Below are 26,306 nucleotides of genomic sequence, written 5' to 3'. Positions count from 1 at the left end.
GTGCATTGGTGTACAGGCATTTCAGGAAGCAAGTAGAGCACATCGGTGGGACTAAATCCTCCTTAGCCCATCCTCCTACAGGCCCTGGTATGTTCCTCTTGGGCTTGTCCCTAACAGACCCAGTTTTCTCCCCTTCCCCCTTCACATCTAGTTTAAAGCTCTCTCAATGAGCCCTGCTAAGTCCTGCCCCAAAAGCCTTTTCCCCCTCTGGGACAGGCGCATCCCACCTGCCACCATCAGGCCAGGTGTCTCATAGAGCAGCCCATGATCAAAAAAGCCAAAGCCCTGCCTTTGGCACCAGTCTCTTAGCCATTCGTTCATCATTAAACTCTTCCTGCTTATCTCTCCACCCATTCTTGCAGGAGGTATGGAGGCAAACACGACTTGTGCTCCAGACCCCCTAACTAGCCGTCCCAGGGCCCTGAAGTCTCTCTTCATTGCCCTTACATTTCTTGTAGTAATTTCGTCACTGCCAACCTGAAAAATCAGCAGTGGGTAGTAATCAGATGGATTTACCATACTAGAGAGTTTCCTTTTAACATCTCTAATGCGAGCCCCAGGGAGGCAGCAGACCTCCCTGTGGGATGGGTCAGGTCTACAGATGGGCCCTTCTGTTCCCCTCAGAAGGGAGTCACCCACCACAATTACCCTCCTTTCCTTCTTAGTTGAAGAAGTCCTAAGTCGTGGAGCTGAGTGACAAGTCATAGGCGGTTCACTAGACGAATCTGTCACTCCAGCTTCATTTTCCTTTCCCTGAAGTTCCAAGACCTCGTACCTATTCTTCAAGGGCCTCGTACCTATTCTTCAAAGTCCCTGTGTGGGACTTTGTGGGGATTCTTCATACTCAAGCATGTAGCAGGGTGTTTTCTATATAAATATATCTATATAGTCTGTAGTTTAAGCTTCTGTATACTTTAGAGGTTGGGACTAGAATAAAACTTGCAGGGTTATAACTGGATGCTGAAATATAGCCAAATATAAAGAGAAGGGAGTGAGCTGATTAAAACGAGAATTAAGCTGCCATGTGACACCAGACTTCAAGGTATTTTTCTCCAGCTCTGTTGGTTCAAAAAATGCAACTTGTAGGTGAAAATCAACATTCACTTCAGGCATTTTTCCCATGAATTGTTTTCAGTTAAGAAAAGCTTTAAACGTATCTTTCTGTTGCCAGACCAGAGAGTGCATGGAGCAGTTTAAATTGGAAGATCGAGTGCTCTGTTTACACAGCAGATGGCGGATCCTTTATGCAGGCCTTGCAAATGGCAGTGTGGTTACTTTCAGCATAAAGGTTAGTTTGTTTAAATATTGGCACCTTAAAAGCCTGTTAAAATGCTGTTTCCCTCTGCTTTGTGTTTCTTTCCTTTCTTTCACTTGGTTAGAAAGTGTATCTTTGGGTATAAGCGGTCACTGTTGGCCCCCTTTGGTCCTGTATTTTGAGACTGCATGAAGATGTCTCGTCTCCCCTTTCCTCCCTTTACCTTCCTCTTAGCTGCTGTATTGGTGTCATGTTTTTCCTTGAAAGGTTCCACCAGGGCTAGTCATGTGTCATGAGAGTTTTCTGGCACAGTTATTTATGAATCCTCCTTTCTTGTGATACTTGTGAATCCATCAGAGCAGTGTGAGAGACTTTAATGTGTTGCTGGTTTTGCTTGCTCCGTTTGCAGTTTCAGAAGAGACACATTCACATTGTTTTCTGGCAGAGAGGCTTAATCATCAGTCACCATAATATTTAAAAGTAAAGAAAAATGTTTTTTAAAACTTACTATTATGATTATTCTTTCAATGGGTCTTAGACTGATTTTTCAAATTCTGCTTTACAAATGTATTATCTTCTGCATTTTTCTAATAACACTATTTCCTTTCATTGATCTAACTCAGAAGGAGTATTTGCTGGACCTTTGCTAAGTAATAAAATATATTTTTTTAAGGCAGAAAATGAAAGCCTAACATAAAGAGTTATTTCTTTGATTTGGAAATGTAGTTGTTAGGATGCAACTCTTACCACTGTTGAACTGATGTGTTACTAAACTGAATAACAACACAAAAATGACTTAGGGGTGTCTGATCAGAGTCATAGCAAAGTTTTAGTTCTGAAATACCGCTTTTGCTTCTCCCAACAGAACAACAGGCAGCTGGATACCTTTGAATGCCATGGCCCCAGAGCAGTGAGCTGCCTGGCCACAGCTCAGGAAGGAGCACGGAAGTTGCTGGTTGTGGGCTCCTACGATTGCACCATCAGCGTGCGGGATGCGCGGAATGGGCTGCTTCTCAGAACCCTGGAAGGTCACAGCAAGACTATACTCTGTATGAAGGCAAGTGTCTCTGAAAACGTTTTTGACAAGGAATGCTTAAAATGGTGGGTTTTTTCTTTTCCTTTCTCATCTAATAGAGAACAGTTTGTGGTAGGAAATAGAGGATTTCTCTACTTTAAATTATAAAAATCGTATTTCTTTTGCAGGAAAATTGGCTCTGGCTACCACATCTCATGTTCCCAGCAAAACTGTTCAGAGTATGTGTGTAGGAAGCAAGTTTATTTCATGTTGTTAGAAAATTCAGGGAATCTTGAAATGTGAGTTTATCAACAGAGGGAAAGTTAAAGAAAAGATTAAGTTCATTTTCACATACCTTATTATACAAACCTCAGAGGAAACAGGAAAAATGTAACTCTAGACAAGTATTCTTTTTTTAATTGAAGAATCACTAATACTTATTTACAGGTCCCTGGCTCCTGAGATTACAAGCTGGAACATACATTTGTCTGACTGCTTTGTTGTGACCACCATCATGTAACTGATAGGGGATGACTTTGATAAATTGTATTTGTCACTTTAGACATTACAGTGCAGTGGCGTGGCCTTTTTTGCACTGTTGACTATCCTTGTCCTGCTTCCATGGCAGCATACTGTGGTCCCTTCTTGATCCATGATGGATTTGCTAAGTTTCCTTTCCAGATTAGCTCTTATCAGGAGCACTGTCTGTCTTATGTGCCCAGAATATAAGTACACAGCACATCCAGTATTTCCAGGAAACAGTGGGCTCTACTGCGCACGTGCGGAGCAGCATTTTGCATTCAGTTTGCTTGGTCCCTGATCTGCTGCAGGGCTGTGCCTGAGTGTCTGTAGGTAGGATGAGCTAGCCAGGTGGGCTGCAAGTCAGTGCTTTCTAATGTCAATTGTGAAGTGTCAAAAGTCATCATTAGGATGAGCATAGCACATTTTCCAGCTCATACTTCGATTTTAAGAATGTCAAGTTTGGGAAATACTACAATACAGCTTGAAACCGAATGGTGTCTTAATGCTTTGCTAGCCCATTTCTATGTATGTTACAAAAATAAAACTATTCTTTTTTCTTTTGTAAGGTGGTGAATGATCTGGTATTCAGTGGCTCCAGTGATCAGTCGGTCCATGCCCACAACATTCATGTAAGTCTCGCATACAAAGTTGGAATGACTCTTTAAGGAAGTGAATTCCTGTGCAATAAAGTCAGTATTTCTAGAATTTTTGACTGACTGGTGGGGCAAATAGCTTCCAGAAAAGGAAGTCATGTGATTGTTCATGTCACTGCACTACAGCTGACTAAGGAGGCATGCAGAAAATACATAAATACGATACACGGTCCCTTTTTATCTGCAGATCTTCCTTTTGTAAAAATTACTGCAAACATGCTGATAATGTGAAAAGGGTTCAGAGCAAAGTTCTGAGATATTCTGGTGGGGGAAGAGCTTCTTTATTACAGGAAAAACCTGAGGAACATGGTGTTCTGAAACAGCTGGTTCAAAAGCTGTTATTTGTCATGAATGCTTTGTCTCTAGCCTTCCACTCCATCCCACACCATCTTTTCCCTGTGCTAGCAGAAGCAATCATGTAGCTGTGCAGTAAATTAGATTAAAACACTGGCCAGAGGGAAATTTTAATTGACAAAAAAGTTTTCTGCTTCTATGTATTTAACTAAATTTGCTCACTAATTTCTGTGGCTACATAAATACTGCTATTGCTAGTAGCATGGTACTAGCTGCAGGATAGGTGGGAGCACGTAACTAATGAGGAAACAAGAAGAAGGCACTTTTCATAGTGGCCTGTGTTTCTGTTGTGCTGGAATGGCTCTCTGTTAACAGGGGCAAAGAAAGGATAAGTAGTAGTTGTTTGTAATGTGGAAGTGCCTTCCTAGGAAATAGAATCCTAATAAAGAGAGTTTCCATTTTTTAGTAGTGAGCATTGAAGCTAGCTACCCTATGTAGGTTAGGTAAAACTGTTCAGTTGCTGTTGGGTTTTTTTAAAAAAACGACAAACACCTATTTGCCTTTGTTTGTTGATTTCTTTTGAGGCAGACTGGAGAGCTGGTGCGGATCTATAAGGGCCATAACCATGCAGTAACAGTTGTGAACATTCTTGGGAAAGTGATGGTGACAGCATGTCTGGATAAATTTGTTCGTGTTTATGAACTGCAGGTAAGAAAATAGATGATTACTAATGACTGTTACTTAATATGTGTTAATTATTTTGAAGTCAAATAGAAGTTATCTTTGTGCTTACTGGTCTCTGCCCCATCCCTCTCTTTCCTGTCACTCAGAATATATAGTTATCTCACCAGCCAAAATACATGGATTTTAAAGATTATAACCTAAACCATTTTTTTAGAACCTGGGTTATCCTAAGACAACAACAGCTCAGAAGAGTTGGGATGTGTTAGTTTTGTCTGCTGAAAGACCCGAGTGCTTAGTTGGACAGAAAGACTCACAGAAGTAATGTATTCAAATGTGAGCTTTCGTGATGGCTGTGAAGTTTGGAATCCACCCGAGGAGTATAGCAGCTACCCAGGAAGCTGCTCTTGGAAGCATTGTCATTTGCATGTCTGTGAACAGTGGCTTTTAGTTGTCATGCTATTAAACAGCTGTTTCTGTTTCTTTCAAGTCGCACGACCGCTTGCAAGTCTATGGAGGCCACACAGATATGATCATGTGTATGACCATCCATAAGAGCATGGTAACTTCCTTCTTTTCATTGGTCTCAAAGAGAAGGTTGTAGTTTCCACCAGCATATGCAAGCCAGTTTACTCTTTTTTAGATAATGAAATGAACCTGCTGTCTGACTAAATAACTTAGAAATGTCAGCCAAAAAATGAAGTTGCTCTAAAACTGTTTATTTATGTAATATAATTGTCTGGGGGAAAAACTACCTTCTAGCTTATTGTAGTCTTGAAGCAACAGTTACATTTACAGTGATGAGTGCAATGAAGGGCCTAGAAATAGTAAAATAGTTGCTCTCTTTAAGCATCAATCCTGTTTGACTTGTACTCAAGAGAGTCGCAGCAATTCTAGAGAAAAACTTCACCCACAGTCAAAAACTAGTAACCTTTGACAGAACAAAGGTATGCAACTGATTTAAGTGCACAGATTTCTTCATGCATCTGCCCTGCAGATTTCATAAGCACTTGCAGATAAATAACTTGCTTAAAATAGTCATTAAAAGCTCTTATTTAGATGCACATGTAGGAATTTGTTTGCAGAGTTTCAGGTTGTAAAATAAGAGGTGTAGTAGTGATCTGTATTAACAGAAGAATCAAGTCACAGAACTCCTACTAACTGGAGTACATGTTGCCAAAGCTTCACCTCTTGTATGAGTGAGACAGAGAACCAAGTGCACTCAGGCTTTATGTTTACAGTCTCAGGCTTGAAATGCCCTCCAGCCACAGTCTGTTTTGGGTGTTCTCAAGTTGAAGAGGTGTTCAGATGAGAAGCTTAGTGAGAAGTGAAAGATGATACTTGTTTGTAGTAGTCTTAGTAGTAGTCTCTTACAGCAGATTGGCTGTTACAGTCCAGTGAAGGATTTCAAAGAAGCAAAAAGACTTGAACAAAAAAAAAAAAAAATCTTCATTCCTGCAAAATTCTCTGTATTATGTGAAGACTTTCTTTAACTATGTTCTTTTTGAGATTATGAGACGCTGACAACCTTTTATTTCAAAAGGACAGTTTTGTGCAGAACATTTGCCTGACCAAAGTGTTTGAGATAGCATTTTGCATCAGTCTTCCCTTTCTGAAATTCTAATCTTCTTCCTCTCCCTTTTTTGTTATACATAAACTGGTTAAGTCCTGGAGATACCTTCAACTTGACATTTACACCTAAATTTCTTATCACTTCAGTGGGTAGTATCGTTGTATTTTAAAGTTTTCTGAACTTTTACACACAACACTATTGACAATAGAAGTTATGGAAGCATTTCTTAATCATTAGTAGGTTTTTGTAAACTGTGAATGCAGATCTTAAAAGAATTAGGGCAGGCCCATTTTTGTAAATTTAGAAGCCTTGCATGTTTTATTGTTTTTCACCTAATATACTCTCCTTTGAAAATTGACTTAATGGGATGGTTTTTTTCTCAGCTTGCTTATCCATGACTGTTTCTTTTACAGATCTACACTGGATGCTATGATGGCAGTGTCAGAGCTGTGAGGCTTAATCTGATGCAGAATTATCGTTGTTGGGTAATGAGCAAAAAGTTTTTAGCCTTCCTTTGTTGCAGTTTTTAGATGAATTTTCTGGGTGTGGTCACTATTCAGTCTTGGGTAATTTAATTTAAAAAATATTATTGAATTAACATAAAAACGTTTATGTACATTTTAAATGTAAGTATATATCACTAGTTCAATTTTTCATAGTCTTTATTGTATGTATATGCTTTGGGGCAAGCTGATAGTAGCATCTTAAATTATTTTTTTCTCTGGCAATTTTTAGATAGTGACATGTAACTATTTAAAACTAAAAACTTCAGCTGATTCACACAAAAAAGCTGATTTACTCTGCTAAATAATTCAATTCCAAATGACTCTATCTCAGGTAAGCTTAAATCTTGTAAAGGCTTAGTTCCTGTCTTCCTCTTGCCATTCTTGCTGATGGTCTAGGCTTTTCTAGAGGCAGGAAGAATCTCTGTAAAGCTGTAATTAAAGGAAAAGAGACCATTTGGAATGGAAATGGAATTAAGAAGATTAGAAAATTACAGGAGGTGGTATGTGAGTGAACAGTCTTGATAGAATATGGTGAAGTTTCAAGAAGCTGAAACTCTTTTTCTCTGGCTTTTTCTGGCATGTGTTTTCTACCAGTGGCATGGATGTTCATTGATCTTTGGAGTTGTGGACCATCTGAAGCAGCACTTGCTAACTGACCACACCAACCCAAATTTTCAGACCCTGAAGTGTCGTTGGAAAAACTGTGATGCTTTCTTTACTTCCAGGAAAGGTTCCAAGCAGGTACGTGGTTGAACTAACGTGCTGATATTTGGTAGTATGAAGTCCTTTATATCACCACAGCTGTGGGACTTCATCTTATTTGTCTTAAAAAAGGTTACATTATTCTAGTCTTGACAGGCTTAGCTGCATTCCATTACAGCTGCACAAGGCTAATAGGGTTCAGTTCGACCTGTGATGGATGAAGAGTGCAGCTAAGTGTGATAATTTGAGATACAGTCAATTTAAAACAGTTTGATCCTAAAATATTACATGAAAATAGTAAAATTCTTTAAATATTAGGAGAAATTCTGATAACTGTACTCAAAATGTTAGTACGTTTTTGTAGGAAAAAATAATTTTTAAATGAGCAAACATAAATATTGAAACAGATTTTTTTATCCTTGTAATTTTTATTAATCACTACCCCCCTTCATTGTTGTGGAGTTGATGCAGTTTATTTTTCACATGAGATTGGCTTTGCTAACAGTCTTTAAATAAATAGTACAGAAATATCTAGGTAAATGTTAGCATAAATGGGAAAAAAATTAAGGCATGAGAGTTGGATTCAGTGATGTGGAAAGGGTTGGGTGGTGGGTGGAAGGAGGGTTGTTGCCTGTAGACTGGTTAAATCCACATTTTACTCCTTGGCAATATAAACTACTTTCCTGTTGAATTATTTTCAAAATACACAATAGAAGGAGATTTCTTTGAGAACTAAGAAACAAATAGAATCCTGAATTTCTCTTTAAGCACTGGCTTTGGATATGATGTGTTTGTTTTATAAGCTCTTCTAGACAGAAAGGAAACTTGTTTTTATTTGCCTTGAATCATGTAGTATGCAAGATACTTTATATGTCATTTCATATCTTTGCATTGATTTTTTTAAATTACTTCTAAGTTTTTTAGAAACTAAGGCAAAAAATGCATATTATTCAGAACGTCACTTTAACTGAGGTTTCAAGAATCTTTTGCAATATTTTTTTTGTGTGGTTTTTGTGTTTATTTTTTTGTTGTTGTCATTATTATTGTTATTACTAACTGACTTCTCTGATTCTCATCTAGGATGCTGTAGGACACATTGAAAGACATGCTGAGGATGACAGCAGAATTGACTCATGAAGCTTTTCACCTCCCACATTGGGAAGTAATTTTTATATATCAGAATTATTCCAAATAACATCAATTTCTTACTCCAGTCTTTCCTCTTTATTTTCCCACTCGGAATGCAAAAATGGAGTGGGGCTGAAATGCCTTGCTGCAGAGACTGCAGGTTGTGTTGCACTCTGTAGAATTAAGGCTGGTCAATTGGAACTTGACCCAAATGGAAGATTCTTGCAAGTTTTTAATTCATTGTCAGATAAGAATATTCCCTCCTCTTGTCTGCATTGGTTTTTTGTTGTTTGTTTTTATCTGTTTGTTGTTTTTTTTTATGAAGAATAGTCTGAGAATTTTTGGGAAGTCCAGAGGGGTGTTGATGACTTACATGACAAAGAGGTGCTGATGTTTGCAAACTCAGCTTGAAGCCTGCTAAATGTCTAAGACATGTCTGGTTTTATGTTGTATCCGTTTTTGGTTTTTTAGCTCATTTTAATAAAATTCTGCAAACCAGAATATCACAGATTCTAACAGTATAGCCTGAATATCCAGTGTACATTTTGGCTTTCTTCATAAAAAGAAAAGATATTTTATGGAGAACTGGAATAAATTAACTTTTTTAATGTTAACTCTTAATTTATTTTTTATTCCTTGTGTAAAAATTGCTATAAGTGGTAGAATGTATACAGTGATAAACTGCCCTCAGTACTGTTCCTCCTGAGGTGTGTTGTTTATTTGGAGGAAAGCAGTTCTTTCCTGAGAGGAATGCCAGCAGCAGCAGAATAAGCCTGAACAGGGGCTCCAGTCACGTGCTTTGCAGTCTGAGTCTTTTTTTAAATATAGGGCCTTGTGTACAGGAAAGAAGTAAGTGGGTGTTGGCTTTTGTTTTAGTGAAATACCAGCATAACCACTGCTATCTTGATACAACACCATTGTTGAATTCCTGATTTTATTTGCAATCTCAGTGCCTGAGCTTTGCAGCTCCCAGTTGTTCATGGCATAGCAAACTAAGAAATGCAAAGGCACTGCCTCCCTGCATCCACTCTGGTAGTGTTTTGTTTCTGTAGTGAACTGGCTTAATTGGCTTGGGCTGTATCAAGTTCACAAAAACTCAACTGGAAAGAATGGAGCAAGTTTTTAAAGGATTTTAAAGTCTAAACTTCTCAAGCAGAAGCTGAGGAAATGCATATTGTGTGGAAAAGTCTTGTTTCTTCTAATGCACAGAAGGTACCACGGAGAAGCAGGTGCAAAAGGGGAAGGCTGTTTCCACTTCTCAGGATTCCTTTGCAGGTGTCCCCTGGGGTGGAGAACTTTACCCATTAAGTTCAGTGAAATGTGCTTCTTGCCTTTGCAGTTGTCTCTGCCATAATGACACTAATTTAGCAAAGAGCTCTTTTAAACAATGAGACTAATCTAGCAAGGAGCTTTGCCTTCTCTTTTGCCTAACTTGCTGCTCAAGATAAAAAAAGCAGAGGTTTCCTTAAAATGTAACAGAAGCTAAAGTGTCAGAACTAAGCTGCTTATAAATTAATCCTGTGCTTTTCAGACAAATGGAATGTACTGTTTTTACTGGGCATCTCTTTCACTACTACTCAGAGGCTTGCTGTGCCAACCATAGACCAAGTAAGTTTTATAGCCTCATTCTTTGACTATAAAGAAGACTTTTTAGGCCAAGACAGTGGTTGAGGAAAGCCCATGGATGTTCCACTGCCATCAAATCAAGGAACTTCAGGGCCTTCTCTAAAGCACACTACCTTAACAAACAAGCATAATTTCTCTGTAATTGCTCAACGTTGATGATTTTTTTTTTTTGTGAGAGACAGGAGTAGAATAGGAATAAGGTGCAGTAGCAACCTACTTCAGACACAAGGGAATCCCTGAGGTTCCAGTGCTTTTGTGGTGATTTGCTTGGGTTTTTTTAATTAAGCTGTTTGTGGGCAGGAAAGAAGCTCAGTATGTGGCTCAGACCCCAGGCTGTTTTGAAGGTGGTTTTGTTTTGTTTTTGGGGTGTGTGTTTGTAGTTTTGGGTTTTGTTTGTTGATTTGTTTGGGTTTTTTTCTGTCTGTGGATGAAGCAATTCAAGAAAGAATCAATTCAGGGAAATCCCTGAGCAGTGTAAAACATCTTCTGATGCAGGCTGTATTGTGCTAAACTCTCTGAGAGTATTTATTTTTTGTGTGACCTAAAAGCAAAAGACTGCATAATACTCAAACCATTTCCAAAATTATTGATATTCAAATGTTCTTCTGGGTTTATTCTGAACCACAATGAGGGAGCATGTACAAGTGTGGCATAACCAATGTGAATGTCTCAAGCTGTCCTTCATGGACTGTGCTTGAAGTCAAGCTGTGGAGGTGTGTGGCCTGAGAATGAGCATGTGATTGTAGCATTCTGAAAAATGGTGTGAGAATAGATTTTGTTACTTCATCCTTGTGATTCTTGACATTCTTTCAGCAGTTTTCAGGAGCGTGTGAAGATCTTTCTCACAAGGTGTTGCAACAAACACAGTTACTATATTTTATTTGCATTCCTGATTGCTTGTTGCGTTTATATTTTCTAGTTGGTGAAAGTAGATTTCCTTTGCTTGTAGTCCATTATATTTCCTTATCTGCCCTTGAAAACAGTCCTCCTGAAAAGTCTGGACTTCTGAAATCCAGCTTGAGCTTTATCAGGAGTGTCTTTTGGTACTCTAGGTAATTTCAGATGTATTCTGGAAATCTTAAAATGGTTAAGAGGCAGAAAATAGCAGAGCTGCATGAGTGTTTATGAAATTTTGCTTCATAAATTAAAGATAATTTTTTAAAGTTGCTCAGGGGTTCAGATGAGAATACTGTGCTGCTTTGTCCTGAGGCTATCTTAAAAGGGTTTGCTCTGAAGTTGTGCAGCTGGAGAAATCCTGAGGCTTCTCTGGAGTTCTGTTGGGAGTTTTCCAATTTGTTCAGCTAGGAATTCAGTGCAGTTGTTGCTATTGACGTTAATTTCTTCCAGCGACAATTACAGAAGGGAGATACCAAACTGATGAATTGGCTTGGTAGCCATTAATGAGATGCAGCTTAGGGTTTTGACTCCTGATGTATCTCTGATCAAAGAGCGCAGTAACTTTGGGAAGGTGAACTCTGAGAAATCTAAAAGTAGTATTTGCATGAAAAGCAGTGCTGCACATCTGAAGCCTGTTTCAGGGTTATTTTTGTTTTCGGTTTGGTTTTAATGCAAGTACAAAGTAGTGGGTGGAAGAGTGAGTAGAGTGAGGGTTAATTTTCTGGTTAGCTGTGTTTATTAGTCAAATGCAAAATAAGGAGCTCTGGACTTGCTGTGTGGCTGACTATGTATGGCAGGCCCTCTGGGGGACAAGGCACCATTTTCCTCTTATCAGGACTGATATTGCACCTATTTAAGCCAAGAGTCTTCTCAGTGGACAGAAAGTGTTCAGAGGCACTGTACACTTTGATGATACAAAGAATGAGCCAGGAGCTACTGAAACCAGTTCCATCATTCTCTTCAAAAAAGTGTCAAAACTTGTGCCATAGGCATACTGAGCCCTGCCCCAGCTCCAAAAGGAAGGAGGGAGTAGCATAAAATGGTCACTTAAAGTTCACATGTGCTGCAAAGCTTAACCTTTCCCAACCCCAATAACCTCACATGTATTGAATGATAACGCTAGGTTTGGTCTATAACAATTGCTCCTTTCTCCTTCAAACCACAGGGAAAAAGAACAGCTAACTGGCAGTGCAAAGTACTCTGTAGCCTAATGCTGCTGCTTTTGTACATGGAAGGGGACTGAGGGAAAACTGCTGCACCCGTTGGTACAAAGATGCATTAAATATTCCAGCTTCTGCTTGCCTTGTGTCACTTTCCTGTGGATTGCAGACTTTAAATGTATTATCAGTGCATGAGCTGACTTCTGCAACATAGCAGGAGTTTGGCTGTGCAGTATCTTTGAAGTAGTGCAGTTCTTAATGCACATTTCCAAGCACTACAATAATGCCAGATCAAGGTAAGCCATTACTGAAAACTTGCAAGAAACTGCAGGTTCCCAGAAACAAAAATGAGGTGTTGAAAAAATATTTTTCCCTTCTTTTGAATTAAAATACAGGTACAGATGAATCTTGGTTTTCAGGCTCTTATGGTACTGTCATTCCAAGTCTACAAGTTGTCCAGAGTTGCAAAATATGTGAGAAGGGATAGGGAAACGGTTCCAGCTACTGTTTGTAAAATATTTAATAGTTAAAAAGGAAACTGTGGGTGTATGTTCTGTTACATGCACCTGCCAGCTTCTCAGATTTCATTTTGCTGTAAATGTTGAACAGTCCCTTTGAGGAATGGAAGTGAAATAAAACGTGATCGAATATTTAATAATTTATGCTGTGTAGAACATGTGCACAGATTGACCTTGGTTTTCTTCTCTCACTTTGGTACAAAAGCTGTGAGCATAAGAATGAAACTTTACACAGCAAAAGAAGAAAAAAGAAGAGAAAAAAAAATAAAAGCTCTTTATATTGTTAATCATTTGTCAGTCTGGTTCTTCTTTCTTTTGAAATGAATGATTCTTTCACTGGGTTTAGTCGAACTTGACTTTGTTCTGGATTTGTTGCTGGTTTTAGGAGGGCAGGATAAAATCAGACAGGCTACTTCAAAGATCCAGCACTGGCAGCAGTGTTGCAAGTTTTTGCTCCTGGTTGGCAGCAATCTCAGATCTAGTTGTTTGGCAGGGAAAATGGCAACTGTCTGTCCAGGTAGTGCCTCCAAGGTGATGTACTGACTCCATTGCTTCATGCCCCTTTGCAAAGGGAAGTTCCTAGAGCTGTTGGGTAGTTCACTCACCAGGACTTTAAGGACCAGTTTTGAGTTGCCAATCAAAAATCTTTATTTTGGTCTTTTGACTGATAGATTTTCTTTTTCTCTGAACATAAGAAGTAAGAGCATCTCTGCCATATTTTTTGCATGGAAAATAATAGCTTAGTGGAGATAACATGTGACTGGAACCCGGGGCTCCTATTGCTACAGTCATCTGAAAAATGCGATTTGGGTTAAACAAAAAGTTGAATTTGAAGGAGAACAACTCTTCTTTAGAGGAACTATAATATTTCCTTACTTTTTCGGAGTATGAGACAACATTATTAACTCGATAGTAAAAAGTTTTTCTTAGTGCCCTTTCAGTTAAATGTGCCACTTACCAGAAAAACTTGAGTGGATGCTGTGAATTGTTTTTACAATTTTGTCTTACAATAGTGTATTGCTTTGTTTCTTTTCACAGCAGAGAACTTAAGTAGAAGGTTCTCCTGACAAGTCTGGTCTCTTCACACTTTTTGCTGCACATTTTATTTTTCCTTCTGTTTTTATATTGATCAACAATTGTCCAGTTCTGAAACCCTGTCATTCTTAAAGCTGGTACATGATGAAACCTCTCAAGCTCAAGTGTTTTTTGTTGTTTGTTTTTTTTTTTTAATGCATTAATGTGTTGGAGATATTAAGCAATTTTCACACTTGCCATAAAACTCCAAAAGCTGCTGTATGTTCTGGAGAATGGTGGAAGACTGCTCAATGTTTCATTTTTCTTTCTTCTTTCAAAATAAACCCAAAAAGCAACCCTAAAGATGAAGCCAAAATCAAGTTGGTTTTCTTTTCAGTTCAATTAAACTAGTTGTATTTACACATTCTAATAAATCTTCCCAAAGTGGTCATGCTAACATAGTCTGATTCTGCTACAAAGTCACCTCATACAATAAAGAAACAGACAGTACTGTTAGGAAGTAGGGCCCAGGGGTGGGGGGAGCTGTGCATGTAGATACATAAATTTGTATGTGTAAGAGGTTTTCTGTCTCAAATGGGAAACAGCTTTCTCAGTATTAGAGAGAATGTAATTACATTGGCTATTTTAAATGTTTTTATTGTGTAATTAAGATAGTATGGGGGTACTAAAAATGACAGCAAATTGCTCATTCTGATACTTCTGCTGAGGCACTAGACCAAGCTGTACCTGGGCATTGCAGTCTGTTGTGCCTTACTACACCTTGCTGGCACAGCAGAGAACCAACCTGCACAGCCACATCTACAGCAATGTGTTTGGGATGCATAATATTAATATCATTGAGGACAATCTCATGTGAATTGTTTAGTAAACATTATGAAGAGGATGAAATGATAAAAGCAGGACAAAGAGTTAATAATGACTAATTACAAGGTAGTGGTAAACAGCTCTGACTTTCACAGTTCAAATACAGTCCCAGTTTTGCCTGGTTTGAGGGAAGACTTTTCCAGTTGGCAGCATAAGCAGAATAACGATGCATGCTCCATGTCTTTACCATGCAGAAAAAGCTCACTTCGGTCATCAATAAATTAATCCTCGTAGCCCAAATGAAACTGTCAGGAAGTTATAAAAGTAGTTGGAGAATATGCTCACTGGGCTCCCTACTGAAGTGTCGTCATCTCTTTCTCCAAGGGCTTCTTCCCACGCACTGTTTATCTTGGCAAGCAAAGCATGTAACTGGGAAATGCTCTTGTTTGCACTTGGGGATGAATGGAGTTAATTACTCACACCAGAATTCTTGAGTCTGTTCTTGATGAAGGTGACCACTGGCTCTGGTGTTACGCATACATTGTGAGCTGCAGCCACTGGAAGAAGAGTTAAGATTAAAGGATGGAAGACTTGTTGGCATCCTCCAACGCCACCATTTCTAGCTGAAAGGTGGCTGCTTGCATAGTCACAGTGGGGAATTTTGCCTTAAGGCTTCTTGCTCCTATTCCTCCTTGCAAGAAGAGAAGGGTTTGTTTTTTTTAATGGTTTCCCTAGCAGAAGATGTGCTTCTAAGTTGAAACTTTCTAAGTTTTCTTATTAAGATTTTTAAAAAGTAAGGAACTATGTTAAATCCCATTATCAGTTAACGCTGTATCGGAATGTTTGATTTAAATTGCCTCAAAAAACCCAAAAGAACTAGAAAGTTTTTTTGAAGCACCTTAAAGATGGTGTGAAGAATCCACAGCTGTGACCTTCAGCACCAGAGCAGCTGTTGCTGGCAGATCATGGATACGGGCATTTTCCATGTAAAATTGGTAGTTCTTGGGAACACGTGCAATGACTAATGCAATTAAAATGTAGTACTGTGACGCTGTGTTAGAAGTACTTGTGTAAAGCAGTTTACCTCCAAGACATTGAGCTTAATGATGCCATCTCCATCTTTATCAAAGGCATGGAATGCTCCTGAAGCAAAGAAACAAAAATACATGCAACAGATTAAAGTGCTGTGTGTGTAAAGATGATCCCATAGAGCAAACCAAATTGTGTTCCTGCTGTGTTAAGCAAACTTGTCCAGGCAGATGTTTACTTACATGGTCAGCAAGTATTTCAGCTATGTTTTTCCTTAGCTAATACAAAGAGAAATGCAATGGCTTCCTTTCTGTTTGTATGGGATGGCTGTCACACACAGATTATTAAAACTACAGGCAGACAGCAGTGGCGTGAGTGTGACGGTGTGTTTTTGGGGCAAGAAGGGGGGCAGCACTGGGGCAGCCACTCACTGAACATGGCGTCCAGGCGCACGAAGCAGCAGATGAAGCTGTCAAAGTCGATGTTCATGTTCTTGTCAGCGTAGCGCATGGTGATGATGTCGTAGAGCTGGTTGTTCAGCCGAAACCCTGCAGAAGACCAGAAAAGGGGCACAGCTGGGCTGAGGGCAGGGGAAGCAAGCGCTGGAGCTGGTCGGGCCTCCAGGAGAGGTTTGGCTGTAGGGGATTCTCAGGCCCAGCTGAGGCTGGAGCTGGAGGGTGCTGCTGCAGCCACTCAACAAGGTGAAGTAAAGCTGTAACGAGCTTCCCTGTGCCCAGCTGCTTTCTTAAAATGGGAGTCACGTTTTGAAATTACAATTTGGGAGTGCCAATAGCATGTGAGTTACCTCATGCTGTAAACAGGGAGAGGGTCTACACCAAAGACTTTGCATCTTAGCAGAGTCTGATACAAGCAAAGCAAAGCAACAACTGTGTGACAGAAACATAGGAGGAAACTGCTGTGAAAACACGATCACACAATAGTAGAAAAAATAGATAAGGAGGCAACACCTCAGTGTGGTGTTGCAGGACTGGCACAGGCTGCTGCAGTGTGCGGCCATGCTTTGTAACGGGTCTGGTGGGATCTGGGTACTGCTGGTTGTTGGCTAAATGCAAGGTCACGCACAGCCTACATGCTGTAAGACAGATCCATATTTCTACTGCAGTAGGAATCCAAATCCAGGTGTAGTTTTGTCCATAGCAAAGGATCAAATCACTGATGTTTTATAAAGTACAAGATAGCCATCTCTTTCCCTTCTTTGATGAACTGCTACCTGATGTGCCAAAATGTCAAAGTGTCACTGAAACCGTAACATCTAGGTTAATAGTCATGACACAGATTTTCTGAATAAAGAAGCCAACTTGCTCCCTTAGAGAAACAGCAGCTGTGATTCTAAGGTCTTTTTGGGGAAAAAAAATGTTTAACTTTCTGTACGGTCTCTCTTGAAAAGAGATGTTCCAGATTTCACCCTGTGACAGATCAATCAAAATCAGGTTTCATTGAGCACTGGAGGTACCTGCGTCATTGACTGCATTGCGCATCTCGTAGCTGTTAATGGTTCCCGAATGGTCCGTGTCGTAACGCTTGAAAATTTTCTGGAAAAAGAAAATAATAAATACGCAACAGAAATAAAAGCTTGTACTTCTATTGAATGTACCCACTGACCAGGTATGGGATGTGCACCTCAGGCACCTGGAGGCTTGGCCATTTGCCCTCTATGGCTGCAGTTGTGCAGCCCAGCCACAGAGCTCCCCTCAGTCACAAAGTAAAATAGTTTAGACCCATCCTGTAAGAAGCTAAAAGCTCTCCCCTAGAGGCCATCCATATGTGACTCAAGTTCATGCTGTTAATCCTCTTGATCATCCTACTTAGGTTATTTGTGAGGCCTTATTCTAGCTGCCATCACCCTCCTCCTCTAGTTTGTATGCCTCTGTGCAGTTCTGAGGGGGGAAATCCTTACATGAGTGCTGGAGCTTCAGAGATTCAGGCTGTTTGCTTAGGCTCCGAGTAGGATGAGGAGAGACATAATTTCTCTTTTTAGAAACTAATTTAAGAAGTCTGGTTTTACACTAAGCTTTTGTGCTGCAGAAGCTGTGCAGAACAGCACTGTGGATATCAGCAATACCTGCCAGCTTTTAATCTTGTCCCAGAGGTGTCGAAACTCATCAAAGTTTATCTTCCCTGATCCGTCTGTCTGTGTTACATTCAGGTAAAAAAACCCCACAATATTTTTAAGAGGAGAATTAATTAAGTTTGCAGCTACTGATGAAGGGATGAACGTGAAACTGAGTTCAGGATGTCCTCAGCACGAAGTGCTGGCTGAGCTGCAAAATATTTGTGAATGTTTTGGTTATTGTGCATTGTATTTTGTTTCAGGAGTGTGAAGTACTATTTGTACTTTGTGTAGCAGCAAAGTACATGAACAGGAAGATGTAGTGTGTTCTTTCCTGAATGTGAAGCTTAACTAAGGCAAGTGAGCTTTATCCTAGACTGAAGTTCTTTAAAATTAATAGAGAACTAAGCAAAATGTTAACTAAAGCCATTTACAGAAACATGTGTATGCTCCAACTATTATGGCTCTGGGTTGTAGTTACAATTTTGTTCTGGTTCTGTTTGAGTGTGCTTATATTCTCTCAAAATCATGTGTTCTGTCAAGTAGGAAATCTGAGTGGTTTTATTAGAGGTAACCCTGTATGGCATCTTCTAGTGTTTTATTATACTTGCTCTGAGATAATTTCAGTATGTGTTGCATGGTAAGCACATAGTGAAACATATCATATGTTATAAACTTAAAGAGAGGAATATAGTAAGGCAAGAACTCTAGTTACATTAAGCTGGTTTAAAAAAATTAAAAAGATAAAATCATGCTTTAGTACATGAGCTGGCCAGTTGCTGATACTTAAGGAAGGGTGTTACACTGGCTGTACTCTGTAATTTTCTGTTATGGGATATTTTTATCTGCCAGTTAAGCTAATGCTGAGATGACTGGACCTAATAAGCGCCAAACCAGGAATGCTGTGTTAGCTGACTACACATTATGATGTCTTGTTCTGCTTCCCTGCCTTACTGAATTTTGTGTGGGTAGTGGTGGGAAATAAAACCCAAGGGAACTTGTGTGATATCAAGCACTCCTCTTTCACTGGAAAAGGATACATCCATTAAAGCAATCATGCTGCGGCAGGATTCCAGTTCAAATCCTTCTGTCTTTAGGTCCTTATCTGAAATAAATTACCCCAGGTGTAAACAGATCATGCAATTCAGCAAGTGCTCCTTCTTCGCATGTGTAACTACTCAAAGTAGATTAAATATGAACAGACTCTAACGTTACTGCTTGTGAATTAGAGGTGACTTTTCTTTGCCTGTGATATACAATAAAAACCTCTAATAAAAAACTAAGCAAGCGCAGGGGCTGTGGCTAAAGTTTACCAAACAGGAAGACAGGCCTGCCCCTCCATTAGAATTCTTTATTTTTAAGGGCATTTAAGGACTGCTAGAAACACTTTATTATCCTGTGTGGTGATTCCAATAAACTTTTGCTCATATCTGTGTTATCACTACTTGATCACTCGTAGAGAGAATCTCTATGAAAAGTTCAGCTTGCTAAAGTCTTGGATGCAAAGTCTGTGGAACTCTAACTTGGAAATTTGTAAGGCTGAAACCATAAATAATTTTTGTAGTTCAGCTTAGGGGTGGAGGGCTATATTATATCACAGATTTCCTTGTCCAGAGTTACTGAAAAACATGATCAAACTCACGTTTTTTTACAACATTATTGAGAACATTCCTGAGTTCTTCAGCATTGATTTCCATGTCCTGGTGGGAAATGTGGTAAGAATATAATTAATTACAATATTCCTTATTAAGCATATCACTTTATGGATGGATATAAGTATGAAGTCTTTGGTCACTTTTAAGTATGGCATGTATATGCTTCAACCTAGAGTACATTCTAGTTCATATAAACATTTGTTCAAATCTTTCTTGAGGCTGCAGTACAAGATAGGTCTAAAGTTACCATATAGTGCTTATTAAACTACAGTTAGAATAATGACCAGTAGTTTCAAGTCACTGCATGAGCCAAAAAGCAAAATGTGAAAATTCCTGTAACCCATTTGCAGTTCTGTAAACCACGTATACAGTTCTCTGATCTGTTTTTACTTCTAACTTCTCTCATTACACATATCCTGGAGGGCGCTGTATTTCTAACTTGTTTATAAATGCTGTGCAAAATAGCATCATGTAGCAGTGATAGAAGTAAAAGCCTGAATTTAAATAAAGGCTCCCTTGTACACAATGGGAATAACTGATATGCAGATCTGAGGATAGCTGTATACTTAATTGGATTTTTATTTGATTTTGCTTAGCTTTGGATTTCAAAGGAAACTTCATGGAAAGGAATGCAACGGAAATGTTAAAATTCAAGGTTCTGAATCCATGAAGCAGTTGATTTAGGTGCCATTGTGGCCAGACTGGTTTGATGGCAGTGACAGGGATCCATTGCATACTCACATCCCCTGCAATCTGTCGGAAAATATTCCTGAACTGTTTTTCCTCTTCACTTCTCTCATGAGCTTTTGCTGAAGAACGCTGAAAAGAAACAAGCACAGAAGAGATACAAACTTAGCCCAGCAGGGAAGGGGCCTGAGGGGCTGGATGATTCACTTGCCCTCCTGCAAAGGAGCCTCTTACTGAGTCTGGAGCTCTTTGGAGGAACAGATCAAACTCCTGATCCTTTCCCCCCCTTTTTTTTTTTCAGTTAAATGTGCTCCTTGGCAAAACTGCAGAGTATTTAACTTCACTATTGCTCTCCTTTCTCTTAGATGATTATTTTCACTGACAGATGTTTCCTTCTAACTTTTTGTTTCAAGACATTGCAAGAGAGAGGGCTGGAGCACAGGAGGCATATCTCCTCCATAGCTACCCTGGAGACCATGAGTTGACCAGAGGGACTTGGGCTTGAGAACGCTTTGTAACACAACACAGAAACAGCTTCACTTCCATTGTTTTCCTGTCTCAGACACATGCAAAAAGCAAGCCTGAACTTTGAGGCTGATACTGGAAAAAGAAACTGTATTTTATTCTTTCCCATTGTCCATTATTAAATTACAGGAATTATGTGTAAGAAAGTAAAGTGAACTCCTTGGCTTAGTTCATACTTTTGTCTAAATGCAGAGCAAACTTAAGAGTGGTTCCCACTTTGCCACCTGCATGCACTGGCAGTGGTGCAGCAGGACAGCACATTCATGTAAGCAGACGCTCAAGCCATGGCTCCAGACACCACGACCCTGGGTGCAGGATCTGGCTGCTGCATCTCATGTCCCTCATCCACCCACAGGCAGAAACTCCAAATTCACTACCTTGTTTTCCTTCTCTCTGGTACTGAGAGGTAAGAGGAGGGGTACAGGAGCGCCTGGGCTTGCTCATCCTTGTCTCCTCTGGCTGACAGAGACTGGTACCAGGATGTGTAATTTGTAATAAGGAGAGCCTGTGGTCATTGCCAGGGGTTCCTGAACCCCTTGGGTGTGCCTTGTTTGTGTGCCCTGTGCAAAGCAGGTATTGCCTATGGGGACTGAGCAAGAGTGGATCAAACTGTGTTGCTGGTGGGGAAGGGATCTCTCACAGCCAGGATCCTTGTATGAGAGAGCAGCCAGGAGATGTTTTCAAGCAACCAAATTCTCCAGCACAGGTGTTAAATAAGGGATAGCCTCTGTTCACTCATGCTCATTAGATCCACCCAAATCAGATGCAAGTTATGCTAAGATTTGATGGAAAGCTGTGAAGTATCTTAGGATACTTCTTTGCCTCACTCCTGTGCTCTCCTGAGCCACTTCTCATGCTAGCCAGCCCAAGCCCTATTTCCCCTCTTGCCAAATGCTACAGAAACCTTTTTCTCATCTACGTGGGTTTTTTCATCATCTTTGCCAGTGTCTTCACCCGCTGTCAGCTCCTTATTGCTGTTCGCTCTGTCGGAAACAAAGATGATAGGCTAGAGGAAGAAGAAGGAAGAGAGCAAAAAAGAAGTGAAAATTACACAAGAAATAGTGTTAGGGAAAATATTTGGTGACAGCTATTCTATTATTCCGTGGTAAAGCACATGCAGAAACACCTCCTGCAAACATGACCAGAGAAGCCAGAGCGGTGAATGAAAGAAACCAAGAAAAAAAAAGAAAAGGGGGTGGGGGAAAAGCAGAGTAACTTCTGAGAATACTGCTCTCCTCATGCTAAAAAGCAAGCTGCAAAAGTCCTTTTGCAAAAGCGTGTCATCTCTGGTTTCCAGCTTTCCTGTTAAGAAAGCCGCTGTTTAAATGTTAATTTACTTATACTTTTAAAGCAAAATAAGCCTCCCAGATTCTTGATTCTCAGTTAAAATTATGAACTTGCCCCTCTCCATGAAGGACAGTGGCACAGAGAACAGAATCTGAATCCTTCACAGAAAATGAGCTTGTGAAGCTTATGTTCTTTCTCTGTATTGACCCTCAAAGCATTCAGCTGTAAGCAGTCACATGCAATTGTTCTGTTTTAGTTTATTTAAAACAAGGAAAGCTGCTACGAGATGTGATCGTGTCACCCTAGAATATTAATTGCAATCATCCTGCCTTGAGACTAATACGTCTGGTTGCATTTTCAAGGTCCTATTTAAAGGAGACTCCTGGACTTTGGTGAGCAGAAACTTCAGGAAAGAGAAGTAGCATTAGGCAATAGAAGCAAATGTGAGGGCATGTGTCTGGAGAAGGGCTGCTTTCCACTAGAGAGAGGTGTCAGGGTGCCTGTGGAGGGGCAGGAAGGAAGGGCAGTTTGAGCAACCCAGAGGATCAAGCTCATGAAGCTGAAAAGCTTCTGTTACACTTTTGTCACTCCCTTAAGTGAGAGGAGTCTATGATGCTAAAGCTATTTCATTAGAATTCAGTGTGGAAAGACAAAATCTTTGCTGCCTGCAAGTAGCCTCTTACTCAGCGCACTTCGTTAACTACATCAGTTTCTAGATGGAAAGAAATCACAAGACCAAGGCACTCTGCTCCTGGTGCATGCGTTGCACATGCTCTTTGCCATGCTGGCACTCAGGACATTGCACAAGTACACACCTTGCCCTTTTTCTTCTTCTGTAGAAAAAGAGACAATTTTTTTTTTTACAAAAAGTGCTTTTAAGCAGAATTATATATTTAACCCAGACTATGCAGAGCTGATGGTGAAGTATTTTTCTCTTGCCCTCTCATTTATTTTTACCATTCCTATATTCATACATTTTTTTTACCATTTCCTACATTAATACAGTTTTCAAATCTCAAAAAAAGTAGGGAAAAACGCAACCACCAAGAAATTGGGAAGGACAGAAATTGCAAAAACCATAACAGAGCAGTCCCATCTAATCTGGGGCTTTGTCTGCTTGAATAAAATCTCTACTGTACCTTCAGCTCTAACTATTCCTTTCCATTTTCCCAACCTGTCAGTGCAGTGGAGACTGGACTTCTGTGCCCACAGATCAATGTTATCTGAAGTGGCAATTAAATTCCACCAAATCTTGACAGATATATTGTTATCATGACAGCAAACGAAAGGGGAACACTTCTGAGCAAGGTTAGATGGAGCTCAGTTCTGTGCAAGAGAACATCCTCTGATTTTTTTTCAAGACTAATTATATAATTAGCTCTACTATATTCCCACAAAGATGTGTAAAACCCCAGGCTGAAGAGTTACAGCTTGTCAAATACGCTAGTTTGAATCAGAGTATTGTTAGGATCCCCTTCCAGAAAGCACTTACTTCAAAATAAGTTTGTTGGGGTTTTTTTTCTCTATTAGATGAGATGCCAATTTCACAAACAAAATGTCTTGGAGCACAGAGCTGGGTCTCCCCTGGTGAATGAATAATCTCCATTGTTGGAAGCAAAACCACTGCTTAACATCCGGCTTCTTTATGCCAGGAGCAGATTTCAAATCTGGCAAAAGACTTTGGTCTGACCAAGTCAGAAAGACCTGTATACACAGCAAGTGGTAATAGAATTCTCTTTATGAGAAAATGTGGGGATTTATGCTAGAGGAGCTGTCACGTGGCTGTGAATAGTTTCCTGCTGTGTGTTTCCCTAGGTGTGATGCCCCTCTCCTCCCTACCATTATTAACATATGGAAGAGACCCAGGACAGTACTTACCGATGGACGCTCTGCCTCAATCATGTTTTCAACCTCCCTACAAGAAAGCAGAAAGTAAATAAACCAGGAAAGCTACTGTTTCCAATATTAATTAAGGTTTGTAGGCAGCCACTTGAACTTTCCAATCCGCCAGTGGTGTGTCACTGGCTTCCATTACAGCTGCAGGCTCTAGCTGTAGGTTTTTCCCAGTTTGAGCTGAGCATCCCAAGTACCACTTCCAGGAGCACTCATGCCTGGTTTACTCCACTAAGGAGCCTTGGTTATATTGAACTTTGACTACTGGGATTAAAACGGGAGGTGTGTGACCTAAATAGAGGGACACTGGCTGCAATTTGCTGAGCTCTGGGAAACAAGTTGGAGAGCAGGATGGAAAAGAAATAACAACCTACTGCTGTGTTTCATTCATGACTGAAATTAGATCTGGTTCAATGATCCATCTGGCCAGAACTTCAAGTAGTAACTTGTAGCAATGAAAAATAAACAGGTTAATTTTCATTATTAAAAATGTCTAATGGTAAATTTACAAAGGATATCCTGTAAGTTTCTCTAAAGACAATTCAAAGCAGGTTCTTATTAGACTCTAAGGGAAGCCTGGGGAAATGAATTTGCAGCTTGGAGTTTCTAATGAAACTGAGAAAATTAAAAGCAAGTTGTAGCAAACTGGAAACATGACTATAGCAGGCTTGTGAGCTCATCGCCACCTTTATGGCCAGGTAAATGGATCTACAACTTACTCTGAAAGACTTCTTTTCTCTGAGAAGACCCTTAGGATGAATTCTCCCTCCTGGTGGGGTTCGTATGTTGATGGGATGACAACGTACTCACTGGGAGGTAACCGGAAGCGCTCAGAGATTTCTCTCATGTTTATATAGGTCTTACTTCTAGCTTTGGAGGCATTGTAGAGGAAAAAATCCTTTTGCAGGTGGTATTTAGTACCATGCATCTGCAGAACAAAGGAGTCAATTGTCTGCAAGGAAGTCTTACCATTTCCCAGATGGCTTGTCATGTGGGCAGTATATGGCTGGGACAGAAAACACAAATGAAGCAGCAGCTTGGCAAGCAGGGAGCTGAGGAGAGATGCTAGCTAGGAACAGATATGGAGCCTGTCACCCTTAAGTTGCTGATGGCTGGGTCTAGTTGGCTTCTGAGGGTGCTCCAGGGCCTATCTACAGGCTGACTTCTGCTATATCTGACTGTTTTGTTGGATGCTAAGTTGTGTGTAACCAAAGTTCAGCTACTTTCCTTGGAGGGTGGTATGGTAAGGAAAGGCATATGCAAACTCCTACATGCAGTGTGATAACGTGAAGGTGCTTCATGTTGGAAGTGTATGGAAACATATCTTCCCTGACAAAGCATGAATTCTGTATCTGTTAAAGAAACATAATAATCAAATGCTGCATTGGTTCAAATATGAAAATTAAGTCAAGAATTGTGGGCTAAGAACACCTAAGTTGTTTGCTGCAGAAATAACCACCTGTCAAATAGTCAGCAAAGATAACACTCAGACTGTCATATTAATGTTTTCCAGGTAACAGCCTACAGGTGAGCTTGTTTGCAAGGTTTGTGATGCAAATGGTTCAGCTACTAGCAGGCCCAGAAATATTTAATGTGTGTACTTTTAAGTAATTTTCTTCAATGGCTGAGAAGGTGCAGGTGATAAAGCGGTGTGGGTGAGAAGGAATTAAAAATGACTCACAAAATGTTACTAACAAACACTCAAAGCAGAAAGGCTAGCAGTTTCACTTTTGTTATATCGCTGAAAACAAACTTGACTGGACGTTCTCCTGATGACTTAGAGACAGGCACAACAGCAACACTAGCTTTGAGCACACACCAGCATGTAAATCTGTCTCCGTTCTGCTCCTACCTCTTTGGGCACCTTCGGGAGAAATAAAGAGAAGAAACAGTCAGGGGTGCTAGCTGAGTCCACTTGTTCATAGATCACACAGAAGGGTGTTCACACAGATTTCTAGGGAGGCAGCCAGTAAATAAAATGCCCCAAGTTAGATAATAATTCTAAGCAATTTCTTTCTTTCTTTCCAGATTTCTTGGGATCTGCAGGAGACACATTATGATCTAAACTAAATACATTTGTGCAGGGGACTGAGTAAATTGAATTCTTCATGAAGTGGAGAGCAGTGACATTATTCCCTATGTATGCATCTTGGATATCTGTTTCCTTTTTTACACTATTTTGTTAATGAAATGTTCAGTTTCAGCAAGGAGGAAAGGAAGATTGAAGAATATATGGGAAAGATGTTATGTTAAAATCTAACATTAAGTCACCATAAAAGCCTAAAAAGTGTGTTAGTTATAGATGGAGTAAACCCTGACGTTACTATGGGCTGAATGGTTACAAAGCCTTGAATTTCCTTCCTCTCTTTCAAGTTTCCCCAGAGTTCCTTGCAAAGTAAAAATTGCAATTCATGTAGTCAGGCTGAATGACTCAGTGACTCTCTTGGTAAATGCAAACTGTCAGGATTTCTGACCACAGGGCTAAGAACTAGTCTAGAGCTGGTACCTCGTAGATGGCAAAGCCAATGGTGTACAGGTTGGCTCCCAGCTTGCGTTCTTTCCTCCTATTTTTCTGCATCAGTGCAACAAGGAAGCTGCAGATAACCTCTTCATCCTCAGGATCATCATCTTCCTCCAGGAGTTTCAAGCGATACTGGGGATTGGTCCAAAATGTATCTGTGAAATCCCACCAACAACCCAAAGCAAATGTGTAAAGCTTCAGTTTTCTAATGATAGTCATGATTAAAGAGAGCTTTTAAATTCCCTGCCTGTGACTCCTGAGGGAAAGAT

The 26,306-nt window shown here is 39.9% G+C and overlaps 2 protein-coding genes across 5 annotated transcripts in view; one reads left to right on the top strand and one right to left on the bottom strand.

The window, feature by feature from the left end:
- The window catches only part of ZNF106 (zinc finger protein 106), a 45,755-nt gene extending 32,938 nt beyond the window's left edge, over positions 1-12,817 (top strand). For both annotated transcript variants that reach the window (XM_051622496.1, XM_051622495.1), the window contains exons 15-22: positions 1,172-1,288; positions 2,121-2,312; positions 3,359-3,421; positions 4,328-4,447; positions 4,911-4,982; positions 6,407-6,478; positions 7,094-7,240; positions 8,282-12,817. In XM_051622496.1, the coding sequence (XP_051478456.1) occupies positions 1,172-1,288; positions 2,121-2,312; positions 3,359-3,421; positions 4,328-4,447; positions 4,911-4,982; positions 6,407-6,478; positions 7,094-7,240; positions 8,282-8,338 (840 nt within the window). In that variant the 3' untranslated portion in view covers positions 8,339-12,817. The remainder of the gene's footprint in view (positions 1-1,171; positions 1,289-2,120; positions 2,313-3,358; positions 3,422-4,327; positions 4,448-4,910; positions 4,983-6,406; positions 6,479-7,093; positions 7,241-8,281) is intronic.
- Positions 12,818-13,929: 1,112 nt separating this feature from the next.
- Positions 13,930-26,306, bottom strand: part of CAPN3 (calpain 3) — a 28,809-nt gene continuing 16,432 nt past the window's right edge. The window contains exons 11-24 of one of the 3 annotated variants that reach the window (XM_051622497.1): positions 26,023-26,192; positions 25,369-25,380; positions 24,236-24,444; positions 23,502-23,538; positions 22,439-22,456; positions 21,241-21,342; positions 19,866-19,943; positions 19,112-19,169; positions 18,510-18,574; positions 17,482-17,550; positions 16,873-16,951; positions 15,830-15,946; positions 15,454-15,512; positions 13,930-14,926 (exon numbers count right to left, since the gene is read on the bottom strand). In XM_051622497.1, the coding sequence (XP_051478457.1) occupies positions 14,900-14,926; positions 15,454-15,512; positions 15,830-15,946; positions 16,873-16,951; positions 17,482-17,550; positions 18,510-18,574; positions 19,112-19,169; positions 19,866-19,943; positions 21,241-21,342; positions 22,439-22,456; positions 23,502-23,538; positions 24,236-24,444; positions 25,369-25,380; positions 26,023-26,192 (1,100 nt within the window). In that variant the 3' untranslated portion in view covers positions 13,930-14,899. The remainder of the gene's footprint in view (positions 14,927-15,453; positions 15,513-15,829; positions 15,947-16,872; positions 16,952-17,481; positions 17,551-18,509; positions 18,575-19,111; positions 19,170-19,865; positions 19,944-21,240; positions 21,343-22,438; positions 22,457-23,501; positions 23,539-24,235; positions 24,445-25,368; positions 25,381-26,022; positions 26,193-26,306) is intronic. The other 2 variants (XM_051622498.1, XM_051622500.1) reach the window with 2 other exon arrangements.

Source organism: Apus apus, chromosome 5 (assembly GCF_020740795.1).
Source record: "Apus apus isolate bApuApu2 chromosome 5, bApuApu2.pri.cur, whole genome shotgun sequence".
Taxonomy (NCBI): Eukaryota; Metazoa; Chordata; class Aves; order Apodiformes; family Apodidae; genus Apus; species Apus apus.
The sequence above is the reverse complement of the archived record's forward strand: the minus strand, read 5'-3'. Positions and strand labels throughout refer to the sequence as shown.